The sequence below is a fragment of the Oryzias melastigma genome, linkage group LG3 (genome assembly GCF_002922805.2).
Source record: "Oryzias melastigma strain HK-1 linkage group LG3, ASM292280v2, whole genome shotgun sequence".
Taxonomy (NCBI): Eukaryota; Metazoa; Chordata; class Actinopteri; order Beloniformes; family Adrianichthyidae; genus Oryzias; species Oryzias melastigma.
The window spans coordinates 2,187,096-2,211,185 of NC_050514.1; the positions used below are offsets into that span (position 1 = coordinate 2,187,096).

The 24,090-nt window shown below is 38.1% G+C and overlaps 1 protein-coding gene across 1 annotated transcript in view; it reads right to left on the reverse strand.

Moving 5' to 3' along the window:
- The window catches only part of LOC112160622 (protein kinase C-binding protein NELL1), a 400,547-nt gene that overhangs the window by 231,668 nt on the left and 144,789 nt on the right, over nt 1-24,090 (reverse strand). The window contains exon 6 of the mRNA XM_024295273.2: nt 9,290-9,386. Within this exon, the coding sequence (XP_024151041.2) occupies nt 9,290-9,386 (97 nt within the window). The remainder of the gene's footprint in view (nt 1-9,289; nt 9,387-24,090) is intronic.

Consider the following 24,090-nt stretch of genomic DNA (forward strand, 5'->3'; position numbering starts at 1 on the left):
TTTTTCTTAACTCTTGTTTAGCTGGTTGGGCTCCCTTATCCATGAAAAGATTGGTTTTAATATTTTTTTGTGGCCTCCTGGGCCTTAATTTTAACAGCATACCCCTCGTTTTCAATGTCTAAAAAATTGTCAAATGAACCTTCAGAGAAGAAGGCAACAAAATAATCAGTTGTTCTGTTACCTGAGTGTAAATGAGAGATATTAAAACACATTTCTTAAATGTTCAACAAAAAAAAGATTTAAATTTTAATATTATCAAATATAGTAACATCTATGGTGTTTCGGGTCATTTTGGACCCGTATATATTTACTTCAAAAAAAAGGCAAAAACAAGTCTTTTTTTTTCCCCCACACAATAGAACTTTAATATTTAACAATATAATAAACAGAACAGTCATAAATAATAAATAATTACAAAGATTTGCAAGGTCAAATAAACAACAACCAATCGAGAAAATCACACCAAAAGAAGTCAAGTACTTGTTCTATAAATACTCTGTGCAAAGAACATGCCTGTGTGTGTGTGGGTGGGGGGGGGGGGGTGTTTAGATGCATATGTTGCAAAAAGTGACACTTTTAGTGTGTTCTTTGCAGATATATTTGTTGCAGGTGAAGCACACTATGTAGGTTTTTCTGTCCATATTGCTAGGGCAGACCTGACACCTCTTTCTTTTTGAGCGAGGTGGTCTCACTGGCATTGTGGCTGTGGATGTGGATGGAGTGCTTGAGGCAGGGCTGGCTCCTGAACGAGGAGGTGATGCTGATGCTCTTCTTGTTGCTGTGGATGTGGACGGCGTGCTTGGTGACCACCTCAGCTGTCTGACCAAGTCTGCAGCATCTGGGTCTCGGGGCACCCGTTCCCGTTGCTCAATATACGGCTTGACAAGGGAATTCCCGAGCTCCTCAAGAAACATTCTCCGCTTGGTGTTTTGGGTTGAATTCCACCCTTTGTGAATATGGGTCCACAACACAAATGCATTGTATGCAGACACATTGAGGATGTTGTAAAACACAACCATTGGCCATCTCCTGGTCATTCGCTGTCAAGTGTAGGTGGCAGTTAGCTTGTCCAGATGTTGCCACGTTTGGATTGGAATGATTCAGCAGGAGCAGCTTCAGCACCAGTGACCTCCTCTTCAGACTGATCAGTTGTATCTGTTTCTTCCAATTGGTACTCCACATCATCTTCGTTCTCACAGCCCTGCTCATCTCCATCGCTAAAATCCTGTGTGTCCTCTGCCTTATTTGCAGCAAAAATGTGATCCAAAGCTTCATTTACAGTTAATCTTCTCCTCTTTGTTGCATCCTGTGAATTGGAAATGTGAACTCTGCAAGTCACCACTTATATACACTCAAATGGCTTGACAAACCTGGACATGTCTCCCTTTGTTTGTTCTCGCGAAAAGGCAAAGAGAAAAGCCCCTAGATGAAGCTCAAGTGGTTAGGGGAAGAGGCTGTTGGTTGATTGTGTGTTTGTGATTTCATTTTTGGCATTTTTTATTGTTTTATGATAAAAAATTTTAACCGGGTCAAGAATGACCCGAACACCACAAAAGTCATTTTTTTCACCAGAGCACGTTAAAATTTAGTAAAAAAAAAAAAAGATTTTATTTTGTTTAAATGGAAGTCCCTGACAAAGTCAAAAAGTTTCATCGCAAAAAACAAATGTATGAAGTACTTTTATGCATGCTAAAACTCAAAAGGGGTCCATAGGGACCCTAACACCATAGGAAGGATATATATATGTGGGGGGGGGGGTGTGGGTGTGTGTGTGTGTGTGTGTGTATAGATACATAAATAAATCTGGTTTTGTTTTTGTAGTTGTTTCTATTTTTCTTATATAAAAGATATTTTACTTCATAAATGTATTACTTTAACCTACTTAATTTTCGATTCATAACTTATGATATATTATATTTTATTAATTTTCTTCTTGTAAAATGTTGACTTTTTTTCTCTTAGATTCATGACTTTATTGTCACAAAATTATGATTTTTCTCAATTTTACAGCTTTACTCTAAGGGTATTGTTTTTTTTTTGTTTGTTTGTTTTTATGGTGGCTCCAATACTCTGTCATAAGAGTTTTGGTAGTTGCCACATATTGGCTGCATGGTGGAACAGTGGTTGGCATCCTTGCCTCACAACAAGAAGGTCCCTGGTTCAAGTCCCGGCTGGGGGGGGGGGCTTGAAACAGAACCACCAATGAGAGACCCTTCTGTGTGGAGTTGGTATGTTCTCCCCGTCCATGCATGGGTTTTCTCCGGTGACTCCGGCTTCCCACGGTCTGAAAACATGCTTCATATGTTAATTACTTTTACTTTTTTTTAATGCCTCCAGATTTGTTCAAACAAACCAACCTGCCATAAATATCTGGAAATTTCTTCCTGCAATAGAATTGCATGCAATTCCCTTCAGAGACTTTCCAACCACATAAATGTTGAGGTTTTTCTTTTAATGTTAGCAATGTTAGTTAAATGTAGGATAAAAATTGGAAAAGTGCATTTTTCCCACATGCTTTGGTTATATAAAATAACCACGATGCTCCGGGAAAGAAATACTTTCTTAACTTTGACTCCTGACCTTTTCAAAGTCTGTCAAAGGCGATGGCTGTGATGTTATCTTGCATTACATCAGTAATATTTCCCCTCTTTTGTAAAGATCCCAATGCCTCCAATGTAGAGCGAGCTGTCTGTGGCCTTTTAGTTATTCCCAACATGAATCGAAGTCATTATCTCGTCAAATTCGCTCCTCGTCATTGCATTTGAGAAGTCTTGGTTGATCGTGTGACCTCGACATGAGGGTCATATGACTAAAACATGAACCTCTATGGCACAGGGTTGGAGCCAGATGTGAACAGAATCCCATTAAAAATTAAGCATGCCATATATATCAAGTGTTTTTCCTTTGACTAGCATTGTGGAGGCATTTGACTCGTCATGAGCAGTAAGATTAGAACACATCCAAGTCTTGAACGGACAGAAAATGATCAGTTAAAAGAGAACTTGCACCTTCTTCTCTCTACTCGTAGTACTTTATCACCTGATAAAAGTACAATTTTTTATCAAAGTTGAGGTAACACAATTTATTTTCTGCAATTCATGGAGAGGTAGAGGAATTTGTGGAGACTGCAGTGCCTTTATAGGCATACATAAATCTTGGACCAGATCAATGACATTTGTTTTCCACCTAATTTTTTTTTAATTCTTTAGTTGTGTACATTCACACCAAATGCAATTTTTGCTAATGCCAGCTTCAATGCTAAGTCAATGTACAGATGCGATCTGAGGTCCTGAACTCTGTTTTGAGGTTTAGGTGTGGCAGTTTGGCAGCAGCTTCGGGTGTTGAAGCAAATTATCTCCAGAGTTCAAAGATCTGAAATTTGGCAAAGAAGTCGCATCACTTCTACCAATCGGGGTCTTCACTTTGGCCTGTGAGGTGTTGATGATGTTATTTGTGGGTCGAGTCCAAAACCAGCATAGAGGAGAAGCAGATTGTTCTCCTTCTGAACTTTATGATATTTTTTCTTATTTGAATCGAGACAATAATAAAAATGTCCTTCAATTTTATTCTTATTTTATGGTACACGGTGGACCCCCCTAAAGAAGGATGACTGGGTGAAGACCATATGGAACATTTAACATTTATGTTTGAACTGAAGTTACAGTTATGCTTTTTCAATAAAAAAAATGGGAAACATTGTGTCAATATGTATGAAGTGACTTTTGTGCCACCATATTTCAAGCAAAAGTTACAGTTTTGAGATCATAATTTTATAAACTGTAAAGTATTAAGAATAAAAATTAATTATTTTCAAATAAAAATATTTAATATTGGCTTTCAAAAAAATTTTTTTTCTGCTTTCAATAATATTTTTGTGTTTGCACGCTTTTTTTTTTTTGCTTTCAAAAAATATGTTTGCAATTTTAGCACAAACTTTTTTAGATGCGTTGTGCCTCATCTCGCGTTCGCCCTATCTTTGATTTTGTGTTGATACATACTCTCGATTCGTGTTTGTGTGAACGCAACATAAGTGAAAGAACTGGACTGCTTGCAGGTAAGTTCAGCTCCAGATTCTCCTTGAGACTCAATGACTGTCGCCGCAGACAACAGAGTTTATTGTGGCCCAGCTAGAACACAAGGTCTTCTTTTGTGAGCAGACATTCCACATATCTTTCAGAATTCACACTTCTTTCTAATAAAATAGAAGCTGTCTAATCAATAAGCACTTCTGTAACTCTATACCATCAGAGACACTGGCTTTTGAATGGATTGGTGATCCAATGGAAGACCCCTCTTCCATTGGGAAAAGTGGGTCTTTAATATTAACAATGATAAATACTTAAGTAAATGTTTGAGTCAGTAAATGTTAAAAAAGATGTTTAATATCAATAAGAAGTGACATGCACACAAAAAGTGTATTTATCTTCATGGATTGATGTTTTATGAGAAACTCTAGCACCACAGTCCTAATGTAAATATTTAAAAGATATTGCAAAAAAGAATCTGTGTAAAAGCTTTCTCCTATAAAAGTGGTAGAAAACTGAAAGAACTTCTCTCTAAAACCAACCAGCAGTTCATGTTTTATCTAGTTTTTAAATAAATTATTGAGACACAGTTGGCGAAGTTTTCACAGACTACTTTCATGCTGGGAACACTCTTCACAGAAGTGTGTTATGTAGAACTTTCCACAATCCAAACACTGTGGAGGTGATCTTAGCTAAAGTTCATCCTCTCTTTTGCTTTTGCTGCTCCTCCTCCTTCGCTTTTTCTCTTCAGTTGCTCCTCTGAGTTCTTAAATAAAATTCAAATGCCATGTCTAAAGGAGGAGAATTGGATTAAAATAAATGAAAGCGAACGGTTCCTCTGTGTCTGGTGATCCGATCACTCAAACAACAGATCAGATCTAATTAGATTCACCTTGACTGTTCGGGCTCAACTAACATCATAAAACATCCCCAAACAGCAAAGAAGCTGCTTTGAAGAGTTTGTCCATCTGATATCCGTCAAAAAAAATCATGGCAGAAAGGTTTTTTTTCCACTCTATAAACATTTTAAAGTCTGAACCTGTCATTGTAGATATCAGGTCTTTGATTTATACCATGAGTGCTCTTTATTCCTACTGGAAATGTTGCAGTTTTTAAGTCACTGCATTTTTCTACGAGCTTTAATCTTAAACTTTAAAAGAACTTGGCAAATTCTAAAAAGTTTACTGCACAAAGCAACAATATTTGTTGAGTATTTTATGTCACTGATGTGTTAGAGGACCTTTTATTAGCAAAAAATAAGACGTTAAAACACATTTTAAACTGAAACAAATAGCAACAACATAATATAGAAAGGAAAAGCTTTGTAGACAAGAAAAAGGTGAAAAAAATATTTTTAGAGTACAGTACCGTCTTTACCACATTTTAAAGTGCACTTACTTAAAAGTGCATTTAAAACCATACTTAAAAGTGCACTTACTTAAAAGCACACTTAAAAGCAGACTTAAAAGGCTTAGTTTTATTTCAAAAACAAAAATGTGCTTACCATTCTGGAGCACCTTATATCTAGATCAATTCTGGTTATGTGTATTGATTTTGAAGGAGTTTTGAGAGTTACACTCGCTAAATGCTTATTTGGGTATTATTGTCAATATGCTAATGTGGCTAACGTATAACAGCTTAGGCCTTTTTTTTAAACAAAGTAGCATAGGCACAGTGTTTTTGTGAAAGGCTATCAGTCTGTTTTTTTTTTTTTACATGTTGTGAACAATGTTGGGAGTTACAGGTGTTGTGAATACGCTAATGCTGCTAATGGTGCTAAAGTGGCTAATGTAGCAATTCTACAAACAAGTTCTAGAGTAAATGCAAAGGTGGATAATAAAGTTTGACTGACGGATTTACCTCTGACTCTTTTGTCTTGGCATAATGCACCTTATAGGTTGATGCGTCTTACATATGACATAAAGTGGTAAACAGACCATTCATTAACAGAGAGACTTATAATCTGGCAAGGTTTATAGTTAAGAAAATACAGTAAATAAAATCAAACACAATCCAAAAACAGAAGTCTTGTCTGGTTGCACTGACAGCACATACTGTAAATTACCAATCAAACCAGTTCATGTTGTTCTATTTTTTTAGCTTGATAAAAACACGTTTTATTTTAAAGTTCTAGAATATGATAGGAAACAGAGGACACACACACACAAAACATTTCAGAGATTCAAAAGAGAATGTAAACTGTATGTCTTGAGAAGCAGGTTGTGTTCAGAACAGAAAGCTTGTACTGTCTAGGTTAAAGAAGAAAAAAAATAAAAGACAAGCACGAAACAAAAAGAGTAAATCATTCAACAGAGAAGACAAAGGTCATAAGTGAGGTCAAACAAGCACGACACACCAGACGTAAGTTCTGGACCTCCATACCGCATTGTAACAAGTTCAGTGGTTCCATCATAGCCCATATTAGATTCATTACTGTCCAGTGGTGCATGACGCACACCAAAGCCCTAGTTCCAAACGAGTTTTGGGGATCCCGGAGGAGTCGGCCTCCGAGGCACAATGGATTCCAGATAAAGATAATTTATTACAGTTGCTGGCACGAGTGGAGAGGCTCCCATGAGGAGCCGGTGAGAGGATGAGGAACATCTCAAGGCGCTGCAAAGGCTCAATATGTTTTATTTAAAGGCCTAGTTAGCCCCTCCCATCATTACACCACTCCAGTCCCAAGCAGGATAGATTGTAACTACTTATCTGTGCTCCACTCCTGTCTGCAGAGCTGCTTTCATAACTAGCTTTTTTTCTTCTGTTTTCCTTCAACAGCCCTTCAGCTTTAGAAGAGCTGGAGCAAATAAATCAAAAGTGATGTCATTAGTTATACAACGGAGAAAAAAATTAAAATACTGTTAAAGAAAACTTTGTATTACATATTTGACCGTCACTGGATTCTTAGATTGGTTAACAGAATATTACTTAATACTTAAAGCTTCTTTGATATTCAGTCTTGACACTAAACCCATCTGTTGATCGTAGTGAGAGGTTCAATAAATGGGAAAATGACAGATTTGAGTTCTTGTGTCTTATTCGGAAAATATCTGAAATATAAAAACAAACTATAGAAGTTTATTGTAAAGCAACTGAGCTGTTTAATCATGGGTCATGATTAAAGTCCCCCTCCGATGAAAATCCTGTTTTTTTAGTTTTTAACATGTCTCTGTGGCATATTTCTTATGGAAGATAACAAATGTGATAAGAAATCATTTTGTATTTCCGTTTCCGAATATTTCTCCTTTTAAATCAGTCAAACTGTCTTGGACAGACTCTGTTTGAATGAATGATCTTCTTTCCATCAACAGCTCTGCTGCACATGCACTAAACCCTCATCTGTTCCTAGTGTCTAGTTCAGGTTCTGGAGAAGAGAAGATGGTATCTTCACATTGACTGCAGTCAAATGAGCTGCCGTTCACATTTCTGTGGTCAAATCAGCATCACTGGATTTTTGGTGTGAGTTTCATCCAATACTTACGGTAGCAGGACTGAGAACGCTGGAAAATCTCCACCAGACTCCACGGAGCTTCTTGATGTGACCACGGAAATGTGAACGGCGGCTCATTTGACCGCAGTTGGAAAAGATTGTAAATCAATGAAAGTTCGCTCAACGAAGCTCTTCACTTCCTTGTTCGAACTGACATCGAGCTCAAAACGACACGGCGGGACATTTTTGTGAAGCAGCCGTGATGATTTACCCTAGCGAGACACAGAGCTATCATAATCAGATAGGAGGGGGTCCAGGACGGAGCAGCTCCACTCAGCTCCAAAAGCCACGCCCCCTCGGAGGATATTTTGCAGACAGAGGCTTTAGATCAACATGAAAAATGGCTTTTTAAGACATTTAGATTGTGAGATTTTGGTTAAAAACTTCATAATCATAATTAAAACACTACTGGGAACAATTTTTTCAAATAAAAAAATTCTCATTGGATGACTTTTAGAAAGTGCAGATGTGTCTTGCAGTTCCCTTGAGGTTTGTGCAACCACCTTAAGGGACGTCATGAAAATGGAACATACCATTTTCGTTCATGTGGTAAGTGTATTTTGAAGTATTTCATACGGGCAATACTGTTGAACTTGCGCCACACTTTTGTCAGGCGTGAGTACTAACTCCTCACTGACTGGGCGCAAAAGCAGGCGATACGAAAGTTCCTGTAGGACACACGTAGGATGCCCACACATACTACGCTCTGTCTAATTTAACCAGATCTGACAGTTAAGTTAATTGGGCTCACACTTATCACTTGAAAAGCACAAACAGACTCCTTGTGGGGTTCACAGGTTTCAGAAGTTTGAAAATATGAAAAATCCATATGCATCTCACCTACTTCACCCTTACTTAACCTTGTCCAGTGCACCAGTCCTACACCCAATGAACTGAGCCATCCAGCCACTTGCAGACTCTGAGCGCTCTACGATCTTAAAATTAGGTTTCCACATTGGTCATCTGCAAACAGCAAGAGTCCACCTGTACTTTTACAAGAGGGAATACATCCAAATGGTCCCTGTGACTCATCGCATCCCTGATTCAAGCAGATGTGCACATTGGTTTGTGTTTGGGTCCTAGCATAAACCTTTGTCTCTTTTTCTTTGACAACCTCTATCTCTGCTTCTGACATGCAATTCATGCATATCAGCACAGGAGAGGCTGGTGCAAAACTCTGGTTTGGAGGCAGGTAGGGTCGGGGTATTAAAATGAGTCTTTCAAGACTATAGCCTCCCTGCAGAAATAGTAACTCTCTGAAGCCTTTTTATGGAAGAGATGAATAAAAGAAGGCAAACAGGCAGGAAAGAATAGCACTGCAGAGTAGCAGCGATTATGTCAAAGCATGGGGAGGAGAAATAATTTTCCCCACAGTAGGGCTGCGTGGCTAATCAATATGTCACAAAGGAAAAAAAACAGGAGGTCCACTGATTGCATGGCAGGTGGGCAGGAGAACTATGAATATCAAGTGTGCGTGCATGTCCTGGTGATACTCCAGTGTTTCCCTTGTCTGTGAGTGCATGCTGGATGTGGAGAAAATGAGCAGCGATTAAAATTCAGCATCACATTGGCCTTGGGAATAAGCAATTCAAAGCACAAGCAGAAAAGTGCTGAGGACTCAAAGAGGAGCCGTGGGCCCCCAGCGTTCAGCCTGGATCTTGTCTTTCTTCCTCCACGCTTCCTCCTTCGGCAGTGGCAAACTCTACCAGGCGGTGCTTAATGTGGAGCACGCTCAGTTGTGTCAGAGTCTGTGGGTGCGTTCTGTGTGTCTTACCTTGAACAGACCATGCTTGTGGCTGTGCTGTCCTAGCCACACTCCACTGCCCAAGGTGAGCTCCATCTGAGGAGGGTCTATCACCCGCTCATAAATCCTGTCAACAACAAACCAGAAGAGAACGGTATGTTAACAAAACAGGCCAAAAAAAAAAAGAAACACACAAGTTTACCGAAGCTTTCCAGCTCTGACAGCGACACTGGTCCAATACAGCTAAACACCAGGATGACTGCCCCGGAATATGTTCTCTCCCCTCAATCCCAACCATCTCTTCCTGTCAGAGGAGGTCGAGCTGAGACCGCTCTCCTTCCATGTGAATGTCAGTCTCACTCCACTGCACCCTGTCACCAATATTCATATTTGCACATTGGCTGGACTTCCAGTTCTGCACCAGACAAAAAAGTCAAAAGTTTCTTTGAGTAACTAAAAAAATCGTCTTAAATAAAGTATAAACAACACACAAAATGACACCTGAAATACATAAAACTAAATTATAAAAAACACGGTCAAAGTTAAATTTTGCACTATATACCTGGAAATTATTGATCTAAATATATTTTTTCACATAAAATTAAATGGAGTAAAATCCCATTTTAATTTGTACAGTGAAACACTTCCCTGCCTCTGTAAGTTGATTAGCCGGCCCAGTAATTGTGCAGCACCTCTAAGAGCCTCTTGGCCTTAGTAACACTAGCTTTAACACTACGAAAGCCTTTGATATGGGACTTTATTACTGCAATAACTTCCTGTAGAAATTACTTAAATATATAACAAAAAAAACTCTAATATTTACAGGTAAATAAGTAAGAGTTTATATTTATTAAAACCTCTATTATCCTGCTACACACATCAATAGCGCTGGGTTGAGGGGGGAAAAAAAACAATTAATCGATTTGAATCGATTTAAGCTTACTAAATCAATAATCGATTTACAAAAGATATAAATCAATTTAGCACAGAAAGCTAAAGTCCGCTAGCTTGATGCTAACGTTCAATGGAATTCCCCATAGGACTGCTAATGCTAACGCTCGGTTGACCAAACAAAAAAAAAAAAATTCATTGCTGACTAAATGAAAAACTTTAATTACTTACAGGCATTAATTTTCCAAACTATTCTAAGGAAAAAAAATTAAATTAACTATTTGTGGTCTAAAACTTATTTTTTTCCCTCTTGCTGTTGTCTTCTTCTTGAATAAAGTGTATTTCTATAGCGCGATCGCCACCTAGTGGCCAAACTGAAACGTCCTCCAGCACAGTTTACAATGTCAATGATCTTAACATTTTTGTTAAAACTTTAAGACTTTAGAGAATCCATGTAACTGTATGCAATTAATCTCATTATTTTACTAATACATTTTGCAATATGTGAACTGTATCAGATTAATATGAATATATTCAAATTAAATACTAGATTTTTAATGTATTTCTAATCCAATGTGTTTAAATTTGTAAACTTAGAATTGAATTGAATTGAATTGAATTGAGGAATTGAAAGAATCGGAAAAAATCAGAATCAAATTGATTCAGGCTCTTGTGAATCGAATCGAATTGTTTCTGGAAATTATAACCGATACCCAGCCATACACATCACTGCCGCTTCACAAAATTACAGAAACCAAGTAGTTAAAATCAGTCAGAGCTGCACAGATTGGGCAAAAATCAGAAAACTGGCTAACACTGAATAAGAACATGTTTCTATGCAAACATCTGACAATATTAATTTGTTTGAATGTATTCATTTTTCAAAATGTAAGTAAGTTTTTTTTTTTTTTTTTAATAAATCTGGGGCATCTTTGAGGGGTCAAATCAGAATCAGTTTACAGTGAATAAAAAAATCCAATGGTAAATTTGAAGAAAAAAAAGGGAATTTAAAAAATGTTTTAACTCAAAAGTAAACATTGCAAACTTGAAGCAAATATTAAAAACATAGGGAAAATAGGGAAATAGGGAAAAAAAAAAAAACTTAAATTAGAAAAATAAAAAACTGTCACCAAATTATATATATATATACATTGTTAGCATCCTTGCAGTTGCTAGCTTGAGATGGCTTAACATCCTAGATTTGCTAGATTTGTAGTCAGGCTCATCGCCCTGTCTGAAGTCACCAGATAAGTCAGCTCCGCTTTGAGCTCAGTGAGTTTCCGACCCAATTCTCCCCCTACCCATACAGCATCTCCCTATCCCTCCAATTGTTGGGGCATTTGAAGTGATAGTGGTGTCCAAATTTTTTTTTAAGTTGTGGTAGTAGGGACTTATGACTGTGTATCCCTCCGCCGGTAGGGTGAACCGCGTTGTCCTGTATCGCGGAGGACAAACAAATTTCTTCACATGCGCGTGCTCTGAAGCACAGAAGTTTACATTTAAATGTAAGTAATGACTTTTTGTTTTAGTATGACCTTTTTAAAGTTATAAAACCGTTGTTGTTATGTATTTCCGAGCACTATCAGCTAACGTCGACTATTGATGACATCATCAATAGGTAGTATCATAAATGGTAGATTAGCATGCAATCCTCGGTAAAGTACAGATGATGACTTGTGTGGTGAAAGGAAGCCGTGTTAAGTGTCCTGGTTTACCCCAATCTCAACTTCTGAAAGAACTGCTGCTTAATATGCAGGCAGCCGTCAACAGAGCTCCACAGCTTCTACTTCTAAAAAGGGCATCTGTCAGTCTGTCCCGTGTGACTTAAATGCTGCCATGAGCCAAACTGTACGAGCTGAGTGCAGGGTAGAGCTCGCCAGCCAAAGAAGATGATAGATTCTTGGATTAAGGATTTCAAGTCTTCTAGATGATCCAAGTCAGTACGTCTGATCAAAAAGGAAAAGTCCAAAACTACTCAGTGAAAAGTGAGGATGGTTTCAACAGGTCCCTCTCTGCATCTCAGCAACACGTGAAACCTATAAAGTCAAGAAAAAGCAACACAAAAAGAAAGACAAACTGGAGCATTTGGGCTGAAGAAGACAAAGAAACTGGCCTGAAACTAGAACATATCCTACCAAGATGGCAGATATATCATGTTTAATGGATAAAATGACCCAAATTCTTTTACCCCAAGGTTGCTGCTGGGAATAGGACTGGTTTTACCTGTAGCACTGTATGCAGATGAAAATAGAGTATAATCTGGCTTTGTCACCCAATTCCCAATAGTGCTGTGTGCCAGCTTCTTCACTATGTTGGATATCTGTAATTACTTCACCTCAATAATGACCTTATCTTCTGATAAAAGCTCTTGTGGTATTTTTTTCTGATAAGCAACAACCACTGTAGTGGTTGAAATATTCTTGAAAAAGAGCAGCTAACACAGAGGGAGTATGGTAAGATGAGAGTATATGTAAGCGTCCCCTGGGTCTCCTTGGTGGATGGCGCTCCTCGTGCCTGGTTGCCACATGGGGCCTGTGCTAGACAGCCAGTAGGAGGTGGGCCGGTCCATGCTGAGCTTGAAGGAGGAACAGTAATGACACCCTTCATCACCCCGACGCAGGAGCACAGTGACGCTCACAACACATAAACACAAGAAAAGTGTCAAAGACTTGGGCTGCAGGACTGTGAAGGTTCATGACAGATTCTAACTGCATCCATAAGTACCAACTGTGTATGAGATTTAATACATGAAGATATTAGTGTTCATCTGATATATAGCGCTGGGTTGATTAAATCAATTAATTGATCTAAGCTTAATAAACTAATAATCGATCCATAAAAATATAAATCGATTTAGCACATAAAAGCTAAAGTCCACTAGCTTGATGCTAACGTTCAATAGAATTTCCCATAGGACAGCTAATGCTAACGCTTAGTCAACCTAAACATACATTCTGACTAAAATAACATCTTTATAAACTCACAGGCACACATTTTCAAAACTCTTCAAAGGAAATATGTGTTTAAAAGTAACAAGATGTGGACTAAGACAGTTTTTTTTTGCTCATATTGTCTTCTTCTGGAAAAAGGTGTATTGCTATAGCGCCATCGCCACCTAGTGGACAGACTGAAACGTCCTCCAGGAGAAGCTGAACAATGTTTACAATGTTAATGATATGAACATTTTAGTTAGAACTTCTCCTTTAGAGAATCCATGTAACACTGGATGATATTAATAATCTCATTATTTCACTGCTACATTTTACAGTATGTGAACTGTATCAGATTTATATGAATATATTCAAAACATGTTTATATAATTAATGTATTTCTAAACAATGGTGTCTAAATTGTGTACATTTTGTTCACTCAAATTTGAATTAAATCAAATTGTATTGAGTGGATCGAAAGAATCGGAAAAGTCGTGAATCGAATCGACTCGATTTTGGAAATTATTATTGATACCCAGCCCTACTGACATATGAAACAGGGTAAAAGAGAAGGCATGCTAAATTTATTTCTATTTGCCAGCACAAACTTGCTTTTAAAAGTACTCAAGTCTGAACAGACTTCTAGTGAAAAAACAACAGATTACAGTTATGTCCTCTATGCATAAAATACTATGAAAAATACTGAGATATAGGCAGGGAAGTTTCATTGTGTCCCATCTTTTACCAACCAATTCAGTGGTTTAGTAATAGAATTCAGCCCTGAAGGTCGTGAGTTCGAATCCATGGTTTTAGTCATGCCAAAGATACCATTCCGATCATCTTTTCAGCAACTTTGAAAGCATTCTCAGTGGGTCTATTAATTATGATTACACAGTTTTTTGGCAAAAAAAAAAAAAAAACTACTGTTTTACAATCTGCAGTCTTCAGTACAATCTACACGGTTCAGTACCAGGTATTTATCTCTGAGTCACAGTGGTGGAGGTTTTAGATAAACATGTCCTGAATCCATTTTAGATCACTGAATCAGACTCTTCAAAATGAACCAATATTGACAAAGAATCGTATAACCAACCACAAATTATGATATGAATCTAATCACTGTTAAAACGAATTGTTACAGCCCTAAAGACAACTAATGGGACTTTGGGTAAGCTCTGATGACAAAAAAATGAAAATAAAAAATGAATCTGCAGTTGGCCCTGTGACAGACTGGCGACCTGTCCAGGGTAAACCCCGCCTTCGCCCACCAGTAGCAGGGATAGGCTCCGGCACCCCCGCGACCCCGAAAGGGAAGAAGCGGACAAGAAGATGGATAGATGGAATCTGCAGTTACCATGCTGGGCAAGATGTCCTTTTTTAAAACCTTTTGCCAACATTTGTTAAACGGCACTAACTAATTCTCATGGCAAGACTTCACAAAACGAAGATTAAGTTGAGGTTTGTCCACGCTTATTGCAGGTGTGCTCATGGCTCACAAGACCAATACCAGAAGAGTACTACAAAAGAGGTTCGGGTCCGTGCTTGGATTTGAGGCCTGGATTTTGCACCTTCGTCTCTTCTCTGCCGGGAACATTCTCCGGGAAGCTTCGAAAGGTACAAATGGTCTGATAGGTAGTTGTGCGCCAGGTGCTACAGTCGGTAGCAAGATAGGACCACTGGTTGAGATTAATTTTACAAGTACCTAAGGCCTTTGTAACCCTTGTGCTATTCTAGGTACATTGACGTTGGGAGTGGGGTCATCTGGACCCTAAAAGGCAGAGCACTGAACTTTTTTTTTTATGAATTTTGATTTTCACTGGTGTCAGACAAGAAATCCTGTCCACCTTCATCCACATTTGTCATGGGATGTATAACATGTCCATGTAAGGCTTGGGTCAACTGGACCCCCTAAGGTAGCACAAGGGTTAAGGCAGTCCTTGTATCCCTTCCTAGGAGCGCCTCTGTTCCGGTGCCCAGTAGAGCTCACCATAAAAGACAATCTTTGGTAGGCGGAGATTGTATAGTCTTAAGACATGCCCTGCCCAGTGAAGCTGTGCTTGCACTTGTAATTACTAAGGATGGAAAAACTAGCATCAAGCTCCTAGCATTGGCTTGTTAACCCTTTTGATACCAGTTCGAGTAAGTGGATGTCACACTTTGTTATAGAAAATTGTATGACTATCTGAGGTAATGAGAGAGTATTTGAATCAAAGTGTGCTTGTTACTCAAATTCCAGGTCAACAGGTGTCAGCAACTAGAACTTGGTACGTGTCCTCGCACACATACAGAACAGGGATCTGGAGAAGTATCTTCTCCAAACAACCATGAAAAGGATTCCTGGTATGGATGCGGAATAGAAATGGGGTAAAGATGAATGCATGTGTGACAAAAAGGGTTATCAGCAGTCATTTTCATTCTGTTCAGGTGGTGGAGGTTGGTCTGTGCATGCCAACTCACACAGGAGACACACAAGTAAGAATCAAATGAATAAAAGCCTTTACATCCACCACCACTTCATTGACCTTTAAAATCGTCCTTCATTAGGCTGCCGAGTGCAGCAGGAGTAATTACGTCGAGGTCTGCAGGAGCTGCTGGACTGGAAGCACAACCAACCATTGATCTAACCGAGGCTTGTTTTTTTTTTTTTTTTGCTGGAGTTTCCACTTTGATTTGAGCCTTTAAGGCCACATATTTTCTCCACAGTTTCATTGTTGTATCCCGAGAGGTGCTTCCAACACAATCTCCAAATGATTTCATGTCTGAGATACCGCGTTTATCTCTAGCACCAACCGCACCAGGGCCAGGAGTGCTGAGGTTGCCTGCACCGAGAAACATTAGTAACCTGATTTCAGCTCATTATTATTCTTTGTGCTGAGCCCTTTCCCTTGGCAGGGGCATCAGTGATCAGGTAAGGAATGGTTGCTGCTCCAATGATGGGCGCTGGCATCGTCTTTGACAGGAAATTAAAATGTTACACATGAATTCATTATTGGGAGCAAGATTTCACTTTTCTCAATGCGGGGTTTTGTCACCTATTATGCGATATCAAATCCTATAAAATGTACAAAGGTAACTCCATAAAAAGTAACATTATTAGATGAAGTTCTGCCTCTTTAAAGTTTTGATCATTAATCTAATGTTGCATTCCATTATTGCAGCCTTTTTCCTTATCATAATGATCATTTTGAGGGAAGCCAATGAGATGCTTAACAGGTGGAAAAAAATTCACCTTCCAGTTCACTGGCTGCTTTAATGAGCAAAGTGTGACTGTCATTTTCCGGCTGCTGGACAAAAACACAGCATAAGTCATATCATTATTAGATCTTTAAGGTGGTGTGCTCCCAATGTCTGCTTTTCTTCATTAGCCGCATATAATGAAAAAGACATCTCAGCGCTTCCAGACTTATAGACTGAATCAGGAAACAGGTTTGCCATCACTATCCTCGCCAGATGATTTCTTTAATGAGGGAGCTTAAAAAAAGGCAAAAAAGATCACATTTATAGAGGATTATATTCCCTCTGACTGAGCTTTTATTCCTGCAGTTGGATGCTCTCTGCATATGAACAATTATGAGGAAATTGTATATTTAATACAAATGTAAATAACAGTCCTTGTTTGCCAAAACACATTTTCCGCTACGCAGTCGTCCTTTTATATTTGGTACGTCATGCTTTAATCTTATTTCTATATCCTACTTCACTTAAATGCTTTAGAACAGGGGTGTCAAACTCAAGTCCTCGAGGGCCGACGTCCTACTGGTTTTCCAGAAATCCTGCCTCATCTGCTGCTGATTACCTGGATCAGGTGTGTTTGGCCAATAAGGAGCTTCAAAGGCAGGTTGGTTGGAAAACATGTAGGACACCGGCCCTTGAGGCCTGGAGTTCGACACCTGTGCTTTAGAAGATCACTGATCTGATTTTGTCATGCTTTTTTAAAGACCCACTCTGATGAAAATCGTGTTTCAGGTGTTTTTAACATGTTGTTGTGACAATTTTCTCACAAATATGAAGAAAATAATGTTTAAAATTTCACTTCTGAATTTATTTTAATTCAAATTATTATGAATGAGGAGCAGTCGCACACAACAGCATTTGAAAAAGAGTGTATTTGTGATGTAGAAAATATGCTGGACAGGCCGCAAGCTCCCGCCCACAATTCAGAGGTGAATTTCTAATGAACTACTGCCGCTCTGCATAAACTATGTCCTAAAAAAATGACAACTTCTTGGGGTAATTTTTGCTAAAAGCATCAAATTTATCATTAAAAGACCACTGGGAACACTTTTACGATAGATTATAAGATGATCGGAGTGGGACATTAACCTAATAATAATAAAATATATGGAGCCAAATCAAGGTAAAAAAGATTTGAAATCCAAATTAAACAACTTGAAATATTCAAGCGGAAATATTGGTGTTAAGCTAAAAAAAAATCTTAAAGTATCTTACCTTTGCAAAGTTGTACACAAAATACTACTTTGGTCATGCTGTAATTGAACAGGAAATATGCAGAACACAGAGATTATGAGTATATTAATGATTAAATGGGTTAGAATCAAATGAATTGTATTTATGGTGGACACATCTTTTTCATCAAAAGTACACATCTCATGATAGCAGGTGAGACACTAACATACAGACACATACATGCAAACACCTGCAGACTAAAAACCCTTAAAGCAGTGAATGTCCAAAAATATATATCATTAAAAAAAGGAAGGAAAGCAGCGAATATTAAAGAGGGACTGTGACCCCCAGAGAAAGAGGGGCTCTTTACCAAAACAAAAAGGCCAAACCGAAAAAAAAGGGAAAGAAAAAAAAAATCACTTGTGGGCACTGTGATTGCAATGAGCTGGCTGCACACTTCCACAGTCCACCACTAATAGAGAGTTCCCTCTCACATTCATTTAACTACAGCTAACAGTTAGCCGCTAAGCTAGCGCCATCTTTCACTGATTTTGCTGCTTCAAGAGTCGGATGAAGTTGGGCGTTGTTGAGTCTCTGTCAGTAATCCTTTTATCTGCTTATTCTGCAAACTGCAAAACGTTTTTGCTGAAGATCTCTTCACGTTAATGTCTGAATGTAAAATCACCGGCAAACAGGAACTCGCGCTTTTATAGGGGAGGCGGGGCAATGTTTTTCTGAAATTTGATTGGTTGGACTGTCGAATAAATCCAAAGGCCCTAATTTAATTGGATGTTGGGCCGACACCACACAGACTAAAACAAATGCAGACAAAGACACTGCAATATATTTTTTAATTCTTGAGTTTTGGGGGAAATAGCACGTCTTTCCAAGTCAGAGGGCTAAAGTCCAAGTCAAGTCAGAAGTTATATATATATATATATCAAAGTTTATATCAAAGTTGGGAAGTGAAAGTTGAGTCTAAAGTTGTCAAAATCATGACTCGAGTCTGACTCGAGTCTGACTCGAGTCTGACTCGAGTCCAAGTCATATGACTCAAGTCCCCACCTCTGGTCTGAATAAAGCAAAATTTAAAAAAAAACACTTGATGTTGAGCAATACTTCAGTGGTCTTTAATAAATGTTTTACAAAGTGTTTTTATTGAGCGATAACGATATCCTTGGGGCGCTTATTCGCAGATTCCTCCGATCCCCAAGCCCCGCGAATAAGGGGAAAATGCTGTTTTCTTTTTCACATGAAGCACCCTCCAAAAACTACAGTATTTTGGCAGTAAACAAAGAGCATCTACATGGTATTACTCAGCTGTCTTCTAAGCTTAATTGAGAGGTTTTAAAGCGTGCCACAAGCAGGGACAGTCGGGATAAAAAAGCCACGAGGGAGAGTTAAAGCATGCAAGACTTTCAGAGTGAGTCTTTGAGCCATGACTGAAACAAAGGCAGCTGCAGAGTGATCTGTGAAAAATGCTCTCTAAGTAACAAAAGCCAAAGCATGTTGGAGGTTTAACCAAGACAGACGAGCTGTTAGCATTTCATCCTTTAAAACCACAGAATGCAGTTTGAGTTCGCCGACAGCGTCGATGTTACACGTTGATGTATGGGTCAAAAGGGGTGAAAGATGGGGATCAATCAACCCGTTAGCTAAGTTTGTGGTTCATTCGGGCCACGTAGAGGCTTCGGCGTTTGCAGTTCTAATGGTTCGGTCGTTAGTTTAGTGGCTTCCAGCAGGATATATGAGCAGGTCATTTCAAACTATAAATCTGATGAAGACAAAGTTGGCCGTGTGTTAGGAATTTTAAACACAGTTTTCTGAGGAAACAAACAGCTGCAGTGTCCTGGATGTCCTCTGCATCCCTTAAATCATGAGTCGCTAATAAGCTGCGGGTTCCGTTTATCACACTTTTAAATTGAGCTTCTGAGACCGAAAGAATTTGTCAAGTTCCACTTAAAATATTTAAGCTTAAAGGAATCAGGCAGCCCATAGCAAAGCGCCAAGCAACAGGTTAAATGAAGATTTTCTATAAATGTCAACGCAGTCCTTTAGACACCTCATCAAAGCTAATGGAGCTGAGTCAATAAATCTGTGGGCTCATATCTTTCCCCTTGAATAATAAGGAAATAAAGGATGTTGTCAACAGGGAGACCATCCGTTAAGCATGACGAGCACAAACCTGACAGCCGCTGACTCGGCACTAAATACAAAATAGGAAAATCAAGGTCATTTAGTCGTTCACCCTACGTCAGGGTTAAAAAATATGAATAAATCATTTTGATTTACATTTAAAAACAAGACAAAGCAGCTTTATCAGACCTATGGATCATGTTTTGTTAAAACCAAACCCTTTGAAGTTTTTGTTTTAACTGAAAGACTTCATTTGATTAAGTTCTTAAGACCAGAGCCAATATTTGAGCTAACTCTCTCCACACACAGTCACAGGGCCACAGTTCAATAGAAATAACTACAGTGATAATATAACCTAAAATGTAATGTCAATGCATCTGAACGCCATGTCTTAAGGGGATAAAGAAAGACAAATTCAAATTTCATATCTACTCACTACCCCTACATTTAGCCCTTTAAATGGAGGAATATAGAAAAATAGGGGCTATGTCTGAATTCCCACCCTAAACCCTACTGCTATAAAGCTATATAGTGAAGGTCTATAGTGCTCTGGATTTTAAAGGAATTCAGACACCACTACAACTTCAAGTACTCCTACAATTGGAGGGGTAGGGAGAAGATGTAGGGGTAGGGTTTATTGTATTTTTATTTATCTTTTATTGTGAAACCAGTCAAAATTTGATATGTTGAAAGTAGGAGTGTGTACTTGAATGACTGCTTACCTTTTGTATGCAAGCAGTGATACGGCTTTAGTTACATTTGATTGTAACATTTTATTATGTAATCAGTTGTTTGTGGACAAGTTTAATGTGTTAGTGGGTATTGAATGATTGTTTACATTTATATTGAAGTTTGTATTGTATTGATTTATACTTGTTTGGGGACTACAGATGGAAACTAGCTTCAGCTATAATCTGGTGTAAAGCATCTTTAATGTTTTTGCACATTGTCCCTGTCAAATAAACTACTACTACTAGGGGTAAAAATTCACATTTGGCCTTGGTTTTATGAATACGACATTATAAGGCAGGGGTCCCCAAACCTGTTCTTGTGAGGGCCACATAACTGTTTTCTTCTGTGATGGGGGGGCCGGGGTCGGTTTGTAGGCTAACAGAGACAGTGTAGCAATCACAGCCTAAACGTAAACATTTAGGGTTTTCCAGAAAGCCACACATAGCCAAATTTTTAATAATTCATTTCTGTAATCTTCACAGAAAAAAAAAAATACAAAAACATTTTGAAAACTAGATATATAGCATTACCTGGGATAGATCAATAGTTGAACATGCTTAAATTGATACCTAAAAACACTGTAGTTGAAAGTTAGTTAAATTATTAGCAAAGTGCCAAATTAACAGAAAAAAACTTAAAAAATTAAAAATGAACCAAAACAGCTAGCATGTAGCTGAAATATTAGCTAAATGCCAAATTAGCCTAAAACAAAACTTGAAAAATGTCTAATTTAGCCAAAACAGTTTGGGCCAAATGGGGAGGAGGGCCGGATCCGGCCCGTGGGCCGTAGTTTGAGGACCCCTGCTATAAGGCATAATAACTGCATAATAACTTTTTAATAACTGCACTTTTTAATCCAGATCACCTTACACGTAGATTAACTCTGGTTGTATTTACTGATGTTGAAGCATATTTTTTCTTTTTAATGAATTACAAACAAGCTAGAGTGCTATGTATGCTAAAGTGGCTAGCATGTAGCGGTAATGGACGGTGTGTGTCTTTCTCATCAACATTACCTTATGTTTTGTTTTAGCAGTACCATTCTGGTTTTTTTAACATGTGTATGCGCTAATGTGGCTAACGCTTCTAACATGATAAACATTAGCTTGCTACAAACAAGTTCTAGAGCAGAGGTCAACAACCTTTTTGAAACTTAGAGCTTCTTCATGGGTACTCAGTCATACAGGCTACCATTTTGAAATAACAAATTAGCTCAGTTTGCCTTTAGTTATACATTAATAGTGAATAATGATACTCCTCTATGTACAGACACTGATTTATCACCTTTAATTATCAACAATGACAACAAGCTAGGAAACAAATATCAATATTCAGAACTTTATTAATCTCAGTAATTGTTATATTTTATGGGAAAATGTCCAATTTTCACCATTTTGTTTCATGTTTATCAACTGTGTAATGTTAAAAAAATCAACTTACACATTTTTAAACAAATCTTGTCACATTTTGAACTAATGACCAAATCTGCAGCATTTTTAACTTAATTAATGACCTTTGAACTGGAGTAGGTCAGAGGTCACCTAAACTTATCTAAAGTTTATATATCATGAACATATTTTTAAGATGTTTTAATTTTAAATCTATGTAGACGCAGCTCACAAGTGAATTGTGATGCTTTTAGAGGAGACCTGTGGGTGACTTGTGTGGCTCTTAGGGGCACCGATCTAGTGTTACTGTGAATGCAGTTTATAAGTCTGACAGACTTATCTCTGACTTGTTTTTTTAGTTAATGTGCGCTACAGATTGGTGAATCTTATGATGCACCTTTTATTGGCGGTGGGGCTAATAACCCAGTGTGTCTTATAGCTCGGAAAATACTGTTTTTTTTATGCTATTTGAATGTAAAATAGTTTATGAGCAAATACCCATAATTATTAGATGCATGATTTTTGGAAAAAGTAAAAATAAATAAAATGAAGCAACTAGAAGAGATATGACCTTCTACAGAAGTATTTTCTGTTTGGTGCAGATTCAGTTCGAAACCCCAAAGGAGGAAGCCGCGTGAGGAGAAACAAGTTACTTTTAAATCCTCCATGCTTTAAGATCGACTTTCATAAGACATCTGAAGATCACACATGCAGAGGCTTGGCTGCACCGAGTAAGAGGAACCAAAGAGACGCGGAAGGCCAGCAGGAGGTACCGAACGTAGAGTGGAAGAAAGGGCTTCTGGGAAACACGGCTGATGACCTTCAGCGAGTAACAGACAAGTACACTGTGACAGACGGCCAATGTCAGCACAGCGATTAGGTATTCAGGTCCAAAACAGCTGAAGCACGGCTCTGTACGAGGAGGAGAAATTTATAAACTACAATTACATACAGCAGTTATGAAAAGGTCTGACCTTGTCTGAGCTCTGCAGCGTCACTAATGCTGGTAATATCAGACCAATGTGGGTGTGACAGAGAAATGACCTACATGTACTGTTTGCTGGAACCAAATGCATCTGAAAAATGGCAGGTGGAGGTGGAGAACTTAAAGAGTCATTGACTGTGCGAGAGCGAGGAGACTGCAGCGCCATTCGCACTTCACATATCTGAGTGCGTACAATTTTTATTTTATTTCAGTGCATGTCATTACGTCTAAATGTCTGTGCCATTCATTGATATGAACCTGAAACGCTGCTGAAGCAAAAAATGAAAATTCATTTATCATCTGGACAGGTGAACTTTTTCTTTTTTTACCAATAACAGGCAGACAGAACAGCAGGTTCTGGTCTGCAGTAGATGCTATTGAATTGTAAAAAACTGTATTTGATTGAAAGGAAAACAAAGATCCTGCAGCTTTAAAGAGACAACCATATGTTTATTTTATAATTACAGTCATGTTTTTGTACCAGTATTTATTGCATGTATGGGCTTTATATATCAATGGGGGGTGTTGGTTTCAGTGTCTCTATTGCAGTGTTTCCCAACCCTGGTCCTCGGGGCACACTGTCCTGCATGTTTTCGATGACGCCCTGCTCATGCACACCTGATTCAGCTCATCATCAGACTCAGCAGAAGCCTGACAATGACGGCCATCAAAGGCAGGTGTGTTTGAGCAGGGTTGGATTAAAAAAATGCCGGACAGTGTGCCCTGAAGACCAGGGTTAGGAAACACTGCTCTATTGTAATAGTAAAGTATTTTGAGCTGCTCAAAGGGTTAAAACATTTTTATATGTACAATTTGATTTGATTTACCAGCAAACTGCAGTGATACATTTATGTGCCTTTATTGTAATTATAAACTATTTAAAGCTACTCAAACCATTAAAAACAGATTTGTTTATATACGGTTTGATTTGATTTGATTTCCCAGCAAATTGTAATGTTGAATTTATGTCCCTCTATTGTAATTTGATTGTATTTTTGAGCTCCTCAAAGCATTAATAATTTATGCTTATGAATAGAGTCTGGTTTGGTTTGATTTGGTTTACTAGCAAACCTAAATGATAAATCTATGTGCATCTTTTCTAAATGTAAAGAAATATAAGCTATTCAAATAATTAATAACATATTTTTACTAATGCAGTTTGGTTTTGTTTAGTTTGGTTTGATTTGATTGATTTACCAACTAACTGTAATTATGAATTGATGCAGCACTATTGTAATTGTAAAGTAGTTAAATCTACTCAATGCATTAATAACTTATTTTTTATGAATACAGTTTGGTTTGATTTACCAGCAAACTGCAATGATGGGTTTTCTCAGTTATGTTTTTGTGGGTTTTTGGGAT